General features: G+C 44.5%; 1 protein-coding gene across 1 annotated transcript; it reads right to left on the bottom strand.

The window, feature by feature from the left end:
* Nucleotides 1–9553: 9553 nt before the first annotated feature.
* VMA22 (vacuolar ATPase assembly factor VMA22) lies at nucleotides 9554–18300 on the bottom strand. Its single transcript, XM_077284167.1, has 5 exons — nucleotides 18155–18300; nucleotides 15494–15597; nucleotides 10255–10370; nucleotides 9848–10009; nucleotides 9554–9771 (listed from the first exon to the last, which is right to left on the bottom strand). Exons 1-5 carry the CDS (start codon nucleotides 18281–18283, stop codon nucleotides 9659–9661), a joined length of 624 nt encoding a protein of 207 aa, XP_077140282.1. The 5' UTR covers nucleotides 18284–18300; the 3' UTR covers nucleotides 9554–9658.
* Nucleotides 18301–19936: the final 1636 nt, after the last annotated feature.

Here is a 19936-nt window from a genome sequence, read left to right as displayed (position 1 = left end):
TACGGCCGTAATACGGAGAAATGTTCCCAAAATAGTGATCCGTAGTCAGGGTGTGTCAGCGTATTTTGCGCATGGCATCCTCCGTATGTAATCCGTATGGCATCCGTACTGCGAGATTTTCGCGCAGGCTTGCAAAACCGACATCTAATGGATTTATGTGCTCAAATGTTAGGGAAAACATATATACAGTATATATATATATATATATATATATATATATATATATATATATCATTGAGACACATATATATATATTCTGTATTTATATTTACTTCAGCGCGATATCTGTGAACAGCCGGTAATTCAATTACCGGCTTTTCATTTCTCCTGCACAAACCCGACAGGATATGAGACATGGTTACATACAGTAAACCATCTCATATCCCCTTTTTTTTTGCATATTCCACACTGCTAACGTTAGTAGTGTGTATGTGCAAAATTTCAGCGCTGTAGCTGCTGAAATAAAGGGTTAAATGGCGGAAAAAATTGGCGTGGGCTCCCGCGCAATTTTCTCCGCCAGAGCGGTAAAGCCAGTGACTGAGGGCAGATATTAATAGCCAGGAGAGGGTCCATGGTTATTGGCCCCCCCCTGGCTACAAACATCTGCCCCCAGCCACCCCAGAAAAGGCACATCTGGAAGATGCGCCTATTCTGGCACTTGGCCACTCTCTTCCCACTCCCTGTAGCGGTGGGATATGGGGTAATGAAGGGTTAATGCCACCTTGCTATTGGAAGGTGACATTAAGCCAGATTAATAATGGAGAGGCGTCAATTATGACACCTATCCATTATTAATCCAATTGTTGGAAACTGTTAAAAAACACACACACACGATTAAAAAGGATTTTAATGAAAAACACAGCGGTTGTTGTAATAATTTATTGTTCTCGCAATCCATTTCCAGGCCCTCGCTTGGCAAAATAATAAACACACAAGATACATACCTTCTGATGTCAGATCACGTCCCACGAAGTAATCCATCTGAAGGGGTTAACTAATATTACAGTCACGAGCTGCGATAAACCACTCGCTCGTGCCTGTAATCCCCGGGTGCTGAAAGGAAAGCAGTGATCTGTACTTACATTGAGTCGCGGTGAGGCGCCCTCTGGTGGATGTTCTCATGAACTGCAGCCTGGGAACTTTTTCCCACGCTCCAGGTCATATGAGGACATCCACCAGGGGGCGCATCACCGCGACTGAAGGAAATGTAGGTCAATGACCTACATTTCATTCATTCGCCGGGGATTACAGGCACGGAGCACAGCTGCATTTAGCAGGGCTCCTGCCTGTAATATTAGTTAACCCCTTCAGATGGATTACTTCGTGGGACGAGACGGTTCACCAGAAGGTATGTATCTTGTGCGTTTATTATTTTTCCAAGCGAGGGTGTTCCTGATGGATTGCGAGAACAATAAATTATTACAACAACCGCTGTGTTTATTTCATTAAACTACTTTTAAATCATGTGTGTGTGTGTTTTTTAACCCTTTCATACAATTGGATTAATAATGGATAGGTGTCATAATTGACGCCTCTCCATTATTAATCTGGCTTAATGTCACCTTCCAATAGCAAGGTGGCATTAACCCTTCATTACCCCATATCCCACCGCTACAGGGAGTGGGAAGAGAGTGGCCAAGTGCCAGAATAGGCGCATCTTCCAGATGTGCCTTTTCTGGGGTGGCTGGGGGCAGATGTTTTTAGCCACGGGGGGCCAATAACCATGGACCCTCTCCTGGCTATTAATATCTGCCCTCAGTCACTGGCTTTACCATTCTGGCGGAGAAAATTGCGCAGGAGCCCACGCCAATTTTTTCCGCCATTTAACCCTTTATTTCAGCAGCTACAGCGCTGAAATCTTGCACATACACACTACTAACATTAGTAGTGTGGAATATGCAAAAAAAAAGGGGATATGAGATGGTTTACTGTATGTAAACCATGTCTCATTTCCTGTCGGGTTTGTGAAGAAGAAATGAAAAGCCGGCAATTGAATTACCGACTTTTCACTAACAGCGCTGCGTATTTCTCGCAAGTCACACTGCTGGTCCGTGTGGAATCCGTATTTTTCTCGCCCCCATAGACTTTTATTGGCGTATTATTTGCGCAATACGCTGACAAACGCAGCATGCTGCGATTTTGTACGGCCGTAGAAAGCCGTATAATACTGAACCGTAATATACGGCTAATAGGAGCAGCCCCATTGAGAAGCATTGTGCCGTATGTAATGCGAGTTTTACGTACGTAGTTTTTGCGCTCTTACGTACGTAAAATACGCATGTGTGACCCCAGCCTTAGGTGACGCAGGCGCTGCAGTGTACGGCTCCTGGGCCGGTTAGAGAATTACCCAGCCTGTGTGCGTGCCTGCATAGGAATAATGATTATCAGTGGCCGGCGCCATAACGCTCCTAATGTTGTAATTGGTGGGACAGCCTGCTGTGGAATGTGTGGTGTAATAGAAGAACCACGTCCCTGTAGATGGATATGGAGATTAAAAGTGACTAAGTCTGCAATATGGCTGCGGGACAGAGTTTTAAAGGTACAAGGGGGAGGGGCCTATAAGTTGGTGACCAGTATCGGGACTCTGTAGGGTAACTTCTGATAATTAATATTTTAAAGGGAATGGTAGTTAATGAAGAATAACACTATATCTAGAGGAACTCACCAGGGGTTTCAACGGATCTGTAAGGGAAGAGAAGAGAATTAGTGAAATAAAGGATAATTAAAGTAGCCAGTCAATTTCCCTATTGAGACCCCTGGGTGCGAGAGTATCCAGTGTGTAAATCCAGTATGTTTCCCTGGCCCTCAGCTGTTTAACGTGGTTACCACCCCGTCTGGGGCGAGGTACTTGCTCCAATATTTGGAATTTTAATTGAGCCACTGAATGTCTAGCTCTGGAAAAATGGTCAGGGAGAGGAAGCCAGGTTTTATTACACCTGATCGTGGATTTGTGGCTAGCGATCCTGTCACGTACATGCTGGGTGGTCTCACCTACGCAGAGCAGGCCGCAAGGGCATTTAATGACATAAACCACAACATTCGTGTCACACGTGTAAAAACCACGGATCGGGTAAGATTTCCCCGTCCTAGGGTGGGTCACGTTGTCAGACTTGATCACGTTCGAGCAGGCGGCACAGTTCAGGCAGGGGAAAGTGCCATTACGGCGTGAACTTAGGAACTGTTGAGTCGGAAGTCGATTTGTACTACCCATGTCTGCCCTGACTATTTGGTCACGGATGTTAGGGGGTCTCCTAGTGCTCATGAGTACAGGTACCCTGAAGGACGAAAGAATGGTGACCCGAAGTCAGGTAAGCCCACCAGTCAGGTTGTCAACATTTCCAGTTATTCCTTGTCACCAGCGGAACTGACAGTTCTCCAGAAGGGACTATCGTTTTGTCCAACACCCCACTGGGATCCATTTCAACTGGAGAAAGACTTACATCGTTTCTACAGGACTATTAGACTTAAGACTCATTTTGGTATCATGCCCATACCGGACCCAGAGGTGGGATCCCCTGCATGTACGAATGCTAATTCAGAATTGTCAATTTCCTCTCTGGGTCTTCGCAATGTTAGCACTTTTTCACCTCCTCATTCTTATCACGCCATTGAAACCTTTATCTCTCTCGTGGATCGTGACGTTAAATCCTTATCTCACCAACAGAGATTAGGCTTATTCCCAACACATACTAACATGACACTTGAGGAGAAACAGGCACTCTCTTCACTACGGTCCAATGACACCATCATTATTAAACCCGCGGACAAAGGGGGCGCAATTGTCATGGATCGGTCACAGTACCGGGGTGAGATCCTTAGACAACTCTCCGATACCAACACCTATAGGGTAATACCTAGGGACCCCACTGCTGCCATTACCATTAAAATTAAGGAACTGATTGAAATGTACCTTGACAACAAAACCATCGATGGCAGGACTGCCACCTTTCTGCAGAACCCTCATCCAATTATCCCGGTCTTCTACGTCCTCCCCAAAATACATAATCCCTCCATAATCCACCAGGCAGACCTATCGTGGCCTCCACTGATTCGGTCCTTTCACCACTCTCCATATTTTTGGAAAAAGTCTTGACCCCTTTGACCAAAAACGCCAGGTCCTATTTGTTGGACACGAGCCATTTCCTTGAAAAAGTGAAACTAATACATCAGGTACCCTCCCATAGTCTTCTCGTCACAATGGACGTTAACAGCTTATACACATCCATTACCCATGAGAAGGGAATGCGTGCCACGAGGGACCTTCTGGAACAGACGGACATGTCCCAGAATGCCATTTCCCTTTGTCTTGATCTCCTCAGAACAGTCCTATTGGAGAACTATTTCCTATATGAGGACACCTATTACGTCCAAGCGTGCGGGACCGCAATGGGCTCAAATGTAGCCCCGGCCTACGCTAATGCGTACATGAATTATTTTGAGCTACACCACGTCTACAACAATGAGCTTTTTTCCAGATATGTCCTGAACTACTGTAGGTACATAGACGACATCTTCCTGGTCTGGACCGGGACATCCGGAACCCTGGATTTATTCTACTCTACTCTTAATTCTGTTTTCCCGGAACTCAAGTTCACCGTCCACTCCCATGACACACAAATAGCTTTTTTGGATACCCTGGTACTCAAGGATACTAATGGATTCCTCAAAACAGACCTGTACACAAAACCTACGGATTGCAACAGCTTATTACTCTATTCAAGCTGCCATCCGGTTACCACTAAGAATAGTCTACCTCGTTCTCAATTTAAAAGGGTCTCCCGCATCGTCACGGAGCCCGAAACACGACAAATCAGGCTAGCATCTATGGCACAGAAGTTCAGCGACAGGGACTACCACTCCACCCTTTTGGCACAGGAACTTGATAGGTTCTCTGGTCCCCCCATGAGTCCAACACCACGCCAACCCCAAGAGAGGATTCCGTTCGTGCACACCCACCATCCTTTTATGCCTAAGGTTTATTCCATCATCAAAAAGCACTGGCCCCTTCTTGGCAGAGCCCACCCAGAGATCGCGTCCTTCAGGGTACCTGTACTCATGAGCACTAGGAGACCCCCTAACATCCGTGACCAAATAGTCAGGGCAGACATGGGTAGTACAAATCGACTTCCGACTCAACAGTTCCTAAGTTCACGCCGTAATGGCACTTGCCCCTGCCTGAACTGTGCCGCCTGCTCGAACGTGATCAAGTCTGACAACGTGACCCACCTTAGGACGGGGAAATCTTACCCGATCCGTGGTTTTTACACGTGTGACACGAATGTTGTGGTTTATGTCATTAAATGCCCTTGCGGCCTGCTCTGCGTAGGTGAGACCACCCAGCATGTACGTGACAGGATCGCTAGCCACAAATCCACGATCAGGTGTAATAAAACCTGGCTTCCTCTCCCTGACCATTTTTCCAGAGCTAGACATTCAGTGGCTCAATTAAAATTCCAAATATTGGAGCAAGTACCTCGCCCCAGACGGGGTGGTAACCACGTTAAACAGCTGAGGGCCAGGGAAACATACTGGATTTACACACTGGATACTCTCGCACCCAGGGGTCTCAATAGGGAAATTGACTGGCTACTTTAATTATCCTTTATTTCACTAATTCTCTTCTCTTCCCTTACAGATCCGTTGAAACCCCTGGTGAGTTCCTCTAGATATAGTGTTATTCTTCATTAACTACCATTCCCTTTAAAATATTAATTATCAGAAGTTACCCTACAGAGTCCTGATACTGGTCACCAACTTATAGGCCCCTCCCCCTTGTACCTTTAAAACTCTGTCCCGCAGCCATATTGCAGACTTAGTCACTTTTAATCTCCATATCCATCTACAGGGACGTGGTTCTTCTATTACACCACACATTCCACAGCAGGCTGTCCCACCAATTACAACATTAGGGGCGTTATGGCGCCGGCCACTGATAATCATTATTCCTATGCAGGCACGCACACAGGCTGGGTAATTCTCTAACCGGCCCAGGAGCCGTACACTGCAGCGCCTGCGTCACCTAACAGCAACACACACGCTGTTACGCCATACCCCCAGGGGTTATACTCCACGCCGCTGACCCAGTGCAATTCCTGGGTTCCCTAGCAACCAGGCATATACAGAAGCGCCGGCCGCGCATGCGCAGTTACATCTCCACACTACCGATGTCACTTCCGGTACCGCGGACCCCACTTCCGGTACGCGGATTTAAGACACAACACCGCCGGTCACGCTACATACTGACAGCAGGGCGCGGGAGCGCCGCTCAGCAACTTATACTATGAGGTAATCCTCCTCCCTCACTATATGCCTGGTCACCACCACTAGGGTACTTGGGCACTATGGCAGTTTTTATGTCCATTACCTACCCATGCTCTCATTTATCAACAGACCCCCATAATAGGGCAGTCTATGCGACTCTACGTCCCCAGCAATCAGGCACATAAGGTACATTGCACACCTCTCTATCAGGTTGTTCGATATGTCCTTTGTGTACCTCCTCCTACTTAATTGCATCCACCATCTTTCCTACAGTGTATGCTTCTTCCTTCAAGGATCTCTATCCTCTCTACTCTGCACAATAAAGGTAAAAATATCCTTTTTGTTGCACATATGTGTATTGTCATGTGACCTAGCTACCCTGGCCTTTTCTTCTCTGCGATTGTGATAACGCATATATCCCCTGTCTCGCAGATGTACGCGGTGTTACCTATATTATGCTGATCATGATCTCAGTTACTATATTTGATTTCCTTTATTTGTTCTTGTTTTCTCCCCCTTTTTTTGTTTTTATCCAAGTTGGGATCTTATTTATTTACGTTGATTATTGTTTATTGTATATACTGTATACTTATGTATTTTATTTTTGTTTTTTCCTAGCGATTATATGATTAAGGCCCTGGTAGGGCCGAAACGTCATAATTACCTCTGGTCGCTTTCACATCTCATAGCTGTTTGTTAATAAATTTTCACTATTGCAATACACATACAGAGTGTGCGGTGTACTATATTCTAAGATCATGCAGAGGCATTGGTCGGTTCTGAAAACAGAAACTACTCTTGCAAAACATCTATCAGACCGACCTATGGTGACTGCACGCAGAAGTAAAAACCTGAGAGACATTCTGGTCAGGAGCCACTATGTGGCACAAGTACCAGATGTCTTCCAGGCTGGGAAGCGTAAGTGGGGCTTCTATCCCTGCGGTGAGTGTAAGGCCTGTCGGAATCATATACGTGCGAAGTCGTTCATCTCGGCTGATGGCCACAGTGAATATAAGATCACCATCTACATTTCATGTAATACAACTTTTGTGGTATACTATGCCACTTATACATGTAAATTTATGTTGGTCTCACTTTGCGGGAACTTCGGGTGCGAACCCGCGAACATGTGAGAGACATTGTGGCGGCTGGCGAGGTGGATGACATCGCAAGTCTCAAAACGATTCCGCGGCATTTTAAGTTACACCTTGGGTGTAACCCTAGGGACTTTAAGGTTTTTGGTATCGATCGGGTTCACGGTGGAATCAGGGGAGGCAATATGAAGCGCCAACTTGCGCAGGTTGAATGCCGTTGGATCACAGTGTTAGGCACTATGACTCCAGCGGGTCCAAACGAGCAACTCAGTTTTGCTCCATTTCTATAAAATATGTTTCCCTGATTTGGATTTTAATTGGTGCGTTGTTTATTTATTTTTTAGTTATTTTGTTTATTCTGATGGCTCACAAGGTCTGTTGTCCGTGTCGCCTGGATCTTCTGCACAGATGTGAGGTGAATTTGGGAAGGTATCTACACTGGAAATATCTGTTTCTTTCTCTTTTTGAGAAGTTCCGGTTCAATACGTATTGGCTATGAACAATCTCCTTAAGAAGATTCACCTTAAGGGAACTGTTCTTTGTGGTTCTTTTTTTTTTTAATTTTCCTGTCCCAATAGGTCTATATTGTATACTGATGATAATAGTTAGTAATGGGACAACACTGTTTATGCACATGTCACTTTAACATACTTGTTCTACTTTATTATATATTTGGTATATGTGAGACGTGATGACAGGAGTTGATAGGGATAATATTACCCATGCACATGTCACTTTATTCACTTTTTTCACTTTAATAGTATTAAATTATATTCCGATATCTATATTAAATGTGAGGTATGATCACACAGTTAGATAGGAATAATATTATCTATGCACATGTCACTTTAATCTACTCCTATTGCTTTAAACAATGTTTAAACCACACACTTGATATTTGTACTATGTATTTGTCAGGGAGAACGTTCCGTATATAGCCATCTAAACAGTGTAGATTCTATTCCCTTACATTTGCCCACATCCAAAATGGCCGCTCCATGGGTGCGCATGCCCACTGCGATGGTTTCCATGGGGCGTCGCTTCCGGCACCTGTAAGCGGCTGGACGTGGTCTTCTGACGTCATGGAGGATTTTCCTCCTGACCCGTCTCGCCGCTGCTGATGCCCGAGGCGTCGCCATCTCCAGGAGCCATACGCGATGCGCATGCACCACTTAATCATGTATGCGGCAGCTGATCCGGACGTTATATAAAGTTTGCCAGGACACACCATATCACAGCCCCCTGATGAAGCCCACGCAAAACGCACGTCGGGGCTGCACTGGACCACAAGCCCCACAGAGACAGTTATAGGTAAGCTGCGCCTCCATTTGATTTAGGACAGCTGTTTATTTGATTAAGCGTCTGAGCACTCTGGTCAGTACAGTGATTTTACTGGATCTCCTTCCCCCATTTGTGGGATATAGGATAGCAGGGGATAAGACTTTGCTCTACATTTTGCTCTCTATACACTACATATGTTACTTCAACTGAGGTGGATGAGCTCCCCATGACTCGGTGTATATTTGGGAGGCAGTTAGGTCCTCACACCTGAGCCTTTGTAGAGGTTTTGATCTTTCATGTATTTATGTACTTTTATGTCTGTCTTAAAATAATAAAAGGAAAGTTTTAAGAAAATAATTTATGGACAACTCCGTTGTTTTTTTTGTAGGATATACTACACTGACAGACACAGCAAACCTTCTTGCCACAGCTCGCATTGATGAGCTGCACTACCTGAGCCACTTGTGTGGGTTGTAGAGTCCATCTCATGCTACCACGAGTGTGAAAGCACAACCAACATTCAAAAGTGACCAAAACATCAGCCAGAAAGCATTGGTACTGAGATGTGGACTATGGTCCCCACCTGCAGAACCACTCCTTTATTGAGGGTGTCTTGATAATTGCCAATAATTTCCATCTGTTGTCTATTCCATTTGCACAACAGCATGTGAAATTGATTGTCAGTGTTGCTTCCTGAGTGGACAGTTTGATTTCACAGAAGTTTGATTAACTCGGGAGTTATATTCTGTTGTTTAAGTGTTCCCCTTATTATTTTGAGAATATATATATATATATATATATATATATATATATATATATATATATATATATATATATATATATATATATATATATATATATATATATATAATCTTTTTATCCATCTTCCAGGCCATAGGTGAAGAAGTAAAAAAAAAAAAAAAAAAACAGTGAAGTTTCACCACGTCCCAAAAGTCTAATGCCCCGTACTGGTGGGATTCATTCTTGGCCCTGTATCAACATCTTGGGAAAGTTGGAGACGCTCAGCCGGACTGAACTTGTTCCCGTTTCTTCTGGGCAAGCAAAGCCCGATATTGTTGACGGTTCTCCTCAATGCTGTTCTGGAGAGAGGCGACTTCAGCAGCCAGGATAGTCCCTGCAGGAAAAAGACAAAATATGAATACTGGCCAGGAGGAGACCTGAGACCACCGTCACTTAGTCTATTCACGGACCTTGTCGAAAGTTACTCTGAGCTTGCCGTAAACTTTGAGGGACCAAAACTCCAAACCATCGCAGGGGGTCGCTAGCCACAGGAGATTTTGGCTTCTCATGGTCCTCTGCTGTAGTGGGTTTCGGTGATTCCTTGATGCTCTTATGACCCCGATGTCGGAGAACTAGAACAAAATCAGATAAAATACAATAAAACATGATGACTCACGTCCAAGCAATCTAATCTCCGAACCCCGCACAACCCCACCCATTGTGGGTGACCCTCACTCCTGCTCAGTACTACAACCTTCACTTACAGAGCAACCCCCCCAGGTGGTCTGCAGGCACGAGCTTCCAGAATTCACTGCACTTCCTAAAAGACTGTTCATACTGATCATTTGTTGAATGCTTTAACAAAATATGGACTCGCCTTGATCTGTAGCTCCAATGTTCTCCACCTCCGGGAGCTTCTCTTCCATCACTTTGTCCTGCGTGTCCGGCTGTACGTGTTCTGCAGTGAATGTCGTCAGCCCATCTTCCGCAGTGCTGGACATAGAGAAGGCGCATGGAGGAAAATTCAGTGATGCATTCAAAATTAACTGATTACTGCTCCTGAGAGATTGTTAGGACATGATAGGAGTTGTAGTTACACAAAAGCTGAAGAGACAGGTCATAGGCTACGGTACTACAAATTAGGAGAATTGCTTTATGACTGTAGTTAACCCTGTATATTATACACAAAGGTCAGGGAAGCTGAGATACGGAGTGCTGTTTGCAGGCGGCTGACAATGTAGACCTGCTCACGGTGTCCATGTGACCCTGATTAATCAAATATCATCTTTGCAAGGTGACTTCCCAATCCTGCACAGATGCCATTCGGTTAATAGGGTTAAGAACAATCCTACTGATCAGCATGATTCACACCAATGGACAGCACAGGGACAGTGGAAGAAGGCTCATAATATGTGGACCATGCAAACAACTCCCCATACCTCAGCATCTTACACCCTTACCACTAAGAGAATCTGACCAGATGAATTCATGGTGGGCTTTTACTGCTATGACCATATAGCAGGGCTGTGGAGTCGGAGTTTGAGCCCATTTTGGTGGAGTCGGTATAAAATGGACGAACTCCAACTCCTAAAATACATAATAAATTCGGTACAGTAGTACAATGCAGTTTGTGGGGAATATTTTTATCATAAGAATTTGGGAAAGTTATGAAATGTCCTATAAATGTCTGTCCTATTCCTGATCTAAGGTCTAGACTTTTAGCTGAGATGAATCAACGCTGCAGTTTATGTTCATAAGTAGTGCAGCTCCTCCTCTACAGATAAAGGGAAAAATAAACACAGGGAAGGAATGCCTGCATTTATCTCAGAACTTCTGCAGTGAACAGGAAAGCAGGATTAAGGCAAGTACATATCTAAACTTTCAATAAACTGTGCATAAATCAATAGTCCAGTATACTGTATGGTGTCCCTGTATTCTTGATGTTCTAGTTTGTTTTTCCCCTATAGCTCATGCTTGGAGAAATTAGCTGCCCTGATGACTTATATACACTATACATAGAATATAAGGGGAAAAAAGTGTGAAAGTGTGTGTGTGTGTGTGTGTGTGTGTGTGTGTGTGTGTGTGTGTGTGTGTGTGTGTGTGTGTGTGTGTGTGTGTTTTCTGCGATATGATTAAGCACAAACATGCTCCCTCCCTCTTCATAAACTGTGAAGAAATATGATGCGAAGCATATAGTGAGCTGTACCCTGAGACAAGCCTGACATTGAAAGTTCAGCATAAAGCTATCCAACATATTTTACAAACTTTATATTTATCATCTGCCCTATTGATTTATGCAAAGATTATAATTTAGGATATAAATAAAACAGTGCATGACTCCCTATTCTTATTCTTGCAAGTATTACAATATACCTTATTTTTTTTACAGGACATAACTATTTTGAGAGCGAATTTACATAATTACAAAATGTCTAAGAAGCATCTTATGAAGTTAGCTGTATTTGAGCATTTTACAGTGACTTAAGATAAAAACATTGTGTGTGTCAGTGTATAGGTGACCCAGATTAAAACAAATGCTGCGATGTCAAAAATCAGGCAGTGATAAAAATGCTCCTTCAAGAGCTTCCAATCTAAGAAGACATTTACAACACTGCCACCCAAAAGTTTACAAAGCTGTGATTGAAAAAGATCACAGCAGCACCAAGAAACCAGAGATCAGCACTTCCCGCCAGGCAAAGGAGGAGGAAAGAGCGTCTCAAACATCAGTCACAAGACAAGATATTTTGTAAGTGACAAAGTTACTGTAACAATGACAGAAGATGTGTTTAAAAGACAGCTCATCAAGCTTGTTGTGAAGGACAGTGTACCATTATCATTATTTGCATGACCAGCTCTTACAGCTCTTAATGGAGAAATGGCCCACAAACTTGGTGTTTCTCTTGAAAGAGAAAGTACCGTATATACTCGAGTATAAGCCGAGTATAAGCAGAGACCCCTAATTTTGCCACAAAAAAAAAAACTGGGAAAACTTAATGACTCGAGTATAAGCCTAGGGTGGAAAATGCAGCAGCTACCGGTAAATGTCAAAAATAAAAATAGGTACCAATAAAAGTAAAATTAATTGAGACATCAGTAGGTTAGGTGTTTTTGAATATCCATATTGAATCAGGAGCCCCATATAATGCTCCATACAGTTCATGATGGGCCCCATATAATGCTCCATACAAAATATGCCCCATATAATGCTCCATACAGTTTATGATGGGCCCCATAAGATGCTCCATATTAAAATATGCCCCATATAATGCTGCACAAATGCTGATTGTGGCCCCATAAGATGCTCCATAGAGATATTTGCCCCCATATAATGCTGCACATGGCCCCATAAGGTGCTCCATAGAGATATTTGATCCATATGCTGTTGCTGCAATAATAAAAAAAAAAAAAAAAATCACATACTCACCTCTCGTCGCTCAGGCCCCCCGACACTTGCTATACTCACCTTTCCCGTTCCACTGCTGAGCGCCGATGTATCTTCCGCGTCCTCTGCACTGACTGTTCAGGCAGAGGGCGGTGCGCACACTAATCGCGTCATCGCGCTCTCTGACCTGAGCATCACTGCAGAGGACGCGGAAGACGGAGCGGCGCTGACGGTGGAACAGGTGAATATGCCCCCGTTATACTCACCTGCTCCTGGCGCTGTCCCTGCAGGTCCATGGTTCTCCGGGCGCCGGCAGCTTCTTCCTGTATTGAGCAGTCACATGGTACCGCTCATTACAGTAATGAATATGCGGCTCCACCCCTACGTGAGTGGAGTCGGGTCCATATTCATTACTGTAATGAGCGATACCATGCGACCGCTCAATACAGGAAGAAGCTGTCGGCGCCCGGAGAACCAGGAACCTGCAGGGACCGCACCAGGAGCAGGTATTATTAGACAGCTGCTGCTCCCCCTTCCCTGCTGACCCCTGGGAATGACTCAAGTATAAGCCGAGAGGGGCAATTTCAGCCTTAAAAAAAAAAAAAAATGGGCTGAAACTCTTGGCTTATAGTCGAGTATATAAGGTATTAGAAAATTAGTGATTGAAGAAGCCCTTAACCAAAAGGAAGATCTTAAAAAGACTCTCGAGACACTGTTTCTTAAAATGGATGCCTGCACACGCACATAGTGAACTATTTTGCTATCAACGTTCGATATGTTTGCGACAACAAAAAGATTGTTACTAAGACCCTGGCAGTAAAAGACACTAAAGCTCTTCACAGCAGCCAGTTTCTCCACACCTTAGTTGAAAAAGTTCTTCAAGATTATAAACTTAAAAAAAAAAAAAAAGAACAGGTTCTTGCTATTGTAACTAATAATGCTGCAAACATGATAAGTACAATTAAACTGATGAATGAGAATGATGGTGAACAGCAGCTAGAAGAACATTTCACATTCAGTATGTTGGAGATGGAAGGCCACAGTCCTGTTCCCATAACGGAGGAACAAACATATATTACTACAGGAGAACAGCAAAATGATTCTTTACAATTAGATGATCTTGTTGAAGCTGCTTCACACCTCCTTCCTATTCAGCACATGCACTGTGTTGTGCACACGCTGCAGCTGGCAATAAGAGATAATCAGAGTTCCAGCATGTCTCTCTTGCGGACTAGCAAAGTGAGGAAATAGGCTATTGCTGCCAAAACCCCTAAAGTTGATTCCATCTTGAAGAGACGTGCTGGAAAAGGGGCAATTGTGGATCAAGCCACTCGGTGGGGCAGCACCTATTTAATGATTGAGCAATTGCTTGAGCTGAAACCCTTCCTTGTAGATATGGCCAAACCTCAGGTAACACTACATGAAGGTCAATGTACACAGGTGGCTGAATTGAAGGAATTGTTTCATCACCCATTTACAGTGACTAAGAAGTTACAAGCTGAGGATTTAACGCCTGGCATTTTTATAAAGGAGTGGAAGAACTTGTTGTTTGCCTGTCCCAAAGAGGAGGTTTAATCGCAGATGGCAATTGCTGCTTCAATGAAACGGAGAGAGACAATGCTATTACAAAATAAAATTCTTGTGGCAGCTGTTTATGTGAACCAGAGTCATCGTATATTGCTGGATGATCAACAGCTTACTAAAGGAAAAGAAGCTCTGATTGAGGTAGCAGTTAGGATGAGTGGGCCACAGGACGGCCAAGAGCAAGAGGACTTGGGTCCTGCCAGTGATGCTGCTGCCGTTCCTTCATCCTCATCAGATGAAGAGTTTGATTTTGAAAAGTATTTGGATGACATGGAGCAGGCAAAGCGTTGCTGCAGGGAAAAAGATGCCACTCCCATAGAAAACAGATTGACCATATTTCAGCAATGTTTTTCACTTGCTCTCAAAGTAGTAGGAGAGTTCAATCGTTCATCCAAACTGACTGTGCACGAGGCAATTCCTTTACACCCTGAACTTGTTAGAGATGTTGCCCATGTCGTTACCACTTTGCCACCAACCCAATTTAGTGTAGAAAGATTGTTCTCTAGCCTTAAAATAATTATGTCAGATTTGAGGTAATCTATGAAGGAGGATCTGATAGAGGCGATACTATTTCTCAGAACAAATTCAAAGACTGCACAAAAGTTATTCGGTAAGATTTTGTTGAATTTTTTTTTTTTTCTCTACACTTACTACACTTAGTGTATAATAAATTGTAAACATGGAAAAGCTTTTTGTTCTAAAAGTTGTATCCCAATAAATATATTGTATGCTCTATCTAAAGGGCCTGATTATTGTATCATAATAATGAATAAAAGCCTGATGTTACCATTTTACCACAGTAAATTTGTCACTTAAACATGAGCCATGTATGAGGGAGTCGGTGTCATGGAAATTGAGGAGTCGGAGTCGGAGATTTAGCCTACCGACTCCACAGCCCTGCCATATAGAGCAGATTACAGAATAAGGGCTCCTTTTCACATGCGAGAAATACGTATGAGTCTTGCAAATTAAAACCAAGCTCTGGCGCCGGCACTCCGGAGCGGACGTGTGGCTGCACAGCAATACATGGAGCCGCACGCTCCGCTCCCAAGTGCTGGCGCCAGAGCTGGGTTTTAACATGCGAGACTTGCACGTATTTTTCGCAAGTGAAAAGGAACCCTAAGGGTAAGAAATAAAATACCGTCCTCACCTGTCCTGGACAAACGTGGAAGGCGTCATCTCCGGCGTATACTGTAATGAGGACACAAACTTATTCCCCATAGAATATCGAGACTGAGAAAGGCAGAACCATCCCTGAAAATAACACAAGTCACAATAATGCTGATTATATCTGTAATAATGCTGCCAGACACAGATATTATATATAACAACAACGCCAGACACAGATATTATACACTGCTCTAAAAAAAATAAAGGGAACACTTAAACGACCCAATATAACTCCGAGTCAATCACACTTTTGTGAAATCAACCTGTCCAGTTCTAAAGCAACAGTGATTGCGAATCAATTTCTCCTGCTGTTGTGTAAATGGAACAGAGAACAGGCAGAAATGATAGGCAATTAGCAAGACAAGGAGTGGTCCTGCAGGGGGTGACCATAGACCATTTCTCTGTTCTCATCCTCTTTGACCGTTTTGGTCACTTTGGCATTTGTCATTGCTCTCACCCGTAGAGGTACTGTACAGTAGCATGAGGCGGTGTCTACAACCAACAGAAGCTGCTCAGGTAATTTCACTCATCCAGTATGGCACATCAATGCGAGCTGTGGTAAGAAGGGTAGCTGTGTGTCAGCACAGTGTCCAGAGCATGGAGCAGATACCAGAAGACAGGCCAGTTCTCCAGGAGACGTGGAGGGGGCCATAGGAGGGCAACAACTCAGTAGTATGAATCTTACCTCCTCCTTTGCGCAAGGAGGAACAAGAGGAGCAGTACAAGAGCCCTGCAAAATGTTCTCCAGCAGGCCACTAACATCCAGGTGTCTGCTCAAACTGTCAGAAACAGACTCCATGAGGGTAGTATGAGGGTCCAGCATCCACAAGTGTGTGTTGTGCTTACAGCCCAACACCGTGCAGGATGGTTGGTTGGCATTTGCCAGAGAAGGCCAAGATTGGCAGATTCGACATTGGTGCCCTGACTGCCAATAGGTACCAGGATGAGATCCTCAGACCCATTGTGAGACCATATGCAGGTGCAGTGGACCCTGGGTTCCTTCTGATGCATGACAATGTTAGGCCTCATGGGGCTGAAGTGTGTCAGCAGTTCCTGCATGGTGAAGGCATTATTGCTATGGACTGGCCTGCCTGTTCCCCAGTCCTGAATCCATTCGAGCACATCTGGGACATCATGTCTCGTTCCATCCACCACTGCCACATTGCACCATAGACTGGCCAGGACACAGTTGACTGATGCTTTAATCTAGGTCTGGGAGGAGATTATTATTATTATTTATATAGCACCATCGATTCCATGGTGCTGTACATGAGAAGGGGTTACATACAGGTTACAGATATCACTTACAGTAAACAAACTAACAATTACAGACTGATACAGAGGGGCGAGGACCCTGCCCTTGTGGGCTTACATTCTACAGGATGATGGGGAAGGAGACAAGAGGTTGAGGGTTGCAGGAGCTCCGGTGTTGGTGAGGCAGTATCTCCGGTAGTGATGAGGAGGCAGCGGGGTCAGTGCAGGCTGTAGGCTTTCCTGAAGAGATGGGTTTTCAGGTTCCATCTGAAAGATTTGAATGTGGTTGATAGTCGGACGTGTTGGGGCAAAGAATTCCAGAGGATGGGGGATATTCGGGAGAAGTCTTGAAGGCGGTTGGGTGAGGAGCGAATAAGTGTGGAGGAGAGAAGGAGGTCTTGGGAGGACTGGAGATTACGTGAGAGAAGATATTGGGAGATTAGTTCAGAGATATATGGAGAAGACAGGTTATGGATGGCTTTGTAGGTCAGTATTAGTAATCTGAACTGGATACGCTGAGGGAATGGGAGCCAGTGAAGAGATTTGCAGAGGGGGAAGCGGAGGAGTAGCGAGGAGAGAGATGAATTAGTCGGGCAGCAGAGTTAAGGATGGACTGGAGAGGTGCAAGGGTGTTAGCAGAGAGGCCACAGAAAAGGATGTTGCAGTAGTCTAGGCGGGAGATGATGAGGGCATGCACAAGCATTTTAGTAGATTGACAGTTGAGGAAAGGACGGATTCTGGAGATATTTTTGAGCTGGAGGCGACAGGAGGTGGAAAGAGCTTGGATGTGCGGTTTGAAGGACAGGGCAGAGTCAAGGGTTACTCCGAGGCAGCGGACTTCCGGTACGGGGGACAGCGTGATGTCGTTAATTGCGATAGAAAGGTCAGGTAAGGAAGATCTATGAGATGGAGGAAAGATGATGAGATCCTTCATTAGAACATCCACCGCCTCATCAGGAGCATGCCCAGGCGTTGTACTGTAGGGAGGTCATACAAGCACGTGGAGGCCACACACAATACTGAGCATCATTTCCTTGTCTAGAGGCTTTTCCACTGAAGTTGGATTAGCCTTTAATATGATTTTCCACTTTTGATTTTGAGTATCATTCCAAATCCAGACCTCCATGGGATATTATTTTTGATTTATATGGATAATTTTTATGTTTTATTGTTCTCAGCGCATTCCACTGGGATTTTAGTGTTCCCTTTATTTTTTGAGCAGTGTATATAACACCATATATATCCGTGATAATACCACCAGACACTGAGATATTCTATATAACACCATCGTACATATCCATAACAATACTGCCGGACACGGAGATAGTACATAAAATAATACCATTAGAGGTTGTACATACGTGTATGAGGTGAGGACACCACTCACCTTCTCAATGACTGCATTCAGACATTGTCTCTTCTCCTTCAGATCTTCCAGATCATCCATAACTCTCAGGAGCAGCTGATCCAGACCCTGATTCACATCTACCGTAGTCTCATCCACAGAAGGCGCCATGTTTACAGTGGAGGAAACTGAGAAGAATCGTGATAACCATGATATCGATTATCGGATGTGTCTAATCCTACACTGTGTGATGTTGTCTGCTGAGCCGTGTATCTAATCCTATCCTATCTGATACTGTCTGCCGAGCAGTGTATAATAATAATAATAATAATATTTATTTTTATAAAGCGCTAACATATTCCGCAGTGCTTTACAGTTTGCACACATCATCATCTAATCCTATCCTGTGTGATACTGTCTCCTGAGCCGTGCATCTAATCCTATCCTGTGTGATACTGTCTCCTGAGCCGTGCATCTAATCCTATCCTGTGTGATACTGTCTGCTGAGCCGTGCATCTAATCCTATCCTGTGTGATACTGTCTGCTGAGCCGTGTATCTAATCCTATCCTGTGTGATACTGTCTGCTGAGCCGTGTATCTAATCCTATCCTGTGTGATACTGTCTGCTGAGCCGTGTATCTAATCCTATCCTGTGTGATACTGTCTGCTGAGCCGTGTATCTAATCCTATCCTGTGTGATACTGTCTGCTGAGCCGTGTATCTAATCCTATCCTGTGTGATACTGTCTGCTGAGCCGTGTATCTAATCCTATCCTGTGTGATACTGTCTGCTGAGCCGTGTATCTAATCCTATCCTGTGTGATACTGTCTGCTGAGCCGTGTATCTAATCCTATCCTGTGTGATACTGTCTGCTGAGCCGTGTATCTAATCCTATCCTGTGTGATACTGTCTGCTGAGCCGTGTATCTAATCCTATCCTGTGTGATACTGTCTGCTGAGCCGTGTATCTAATCCTATCCTGTGTGATACTGTCTGCTGAGCCGTGTATCTAATCCTATCCTGTGTGATACTGTCTGCTGAGCCGTGTATCTAATCCTATCCTGTGTGATACTGTCTGCTGAGCCGTGTATCTAATCCTATCCTGTGTGATACTGTCTGCTGAGCCGTGTATCTAATCCTATTCTGTGTGATACTGTCTGCTGAGCCGTGTATCTAATCCTACCCTGTGTGATACTGTCTGCTGAGCCGTGTATCTAATCCTACCCTGTGTGATACTGTCTGCTGAGCTGTGTATCTAATCCTATCCTGTGTGATACTGTGTGCTGAGCTGTGTATCTAATCCTATCCTGTGTGATACTGTCATGCGGGTACTGGGTAGACTACAGCTGATTGCCCGGGCCCCTGCGATATCCCTCAGACTAGGGAAAACCCTGTCTGTCCCTCTCCCAGAATTTACACTGATGGTGTGCTTGTCTGGGCCGCCAGGCCTGACCCTGACTCCTGTTTCAGTCCTATGCTGAAACCTCCACCCACCACCCAGTGATAAGACCACACACCAACCTCTACAGAAAGCACAGACAGGGAAAACTAAAAACGCACCACGCCGCAGACACACAGGAAAACACTATAATGTGCACATGGCAAAACAAATACAAATATAGGAAGGAGAAATATGACAAAGGATAATACACCACCAGATACAATATTTCTTCTCCTAGACCACCACTCCAGACCGAGATCACCAGGCACAAGACACAAGCTATAATCGGCGACGCCCAAAGTCCAGAATGACTATTTAAAGGCGACGGGCGTGACCCAGCCTCCAACCCGATTACCAGCTAGATTAACCCCGGACAACCTGGAT

The sequence above is a fragment of the Ranitomeya variabilis genome, chromosome 2, assembly GCF_051348905.1.
Source record: "Ranitomeya variabilis isolate aRanVar5 chromosome 2, aRanVar5.hap1, whole genome shotgun sequence".
Classification (NCBI taxonomy): Eukaryota; Metazoa; Chordata; class Amphibia; order Anura; family Dendrobatidae; genus Ranitomeya; species Ranitomeya variabilis.
Note: the sequence above shows the minus strand (reverse complement) of the source record. Positions and strands in the feature narration are given on the sequence as shown.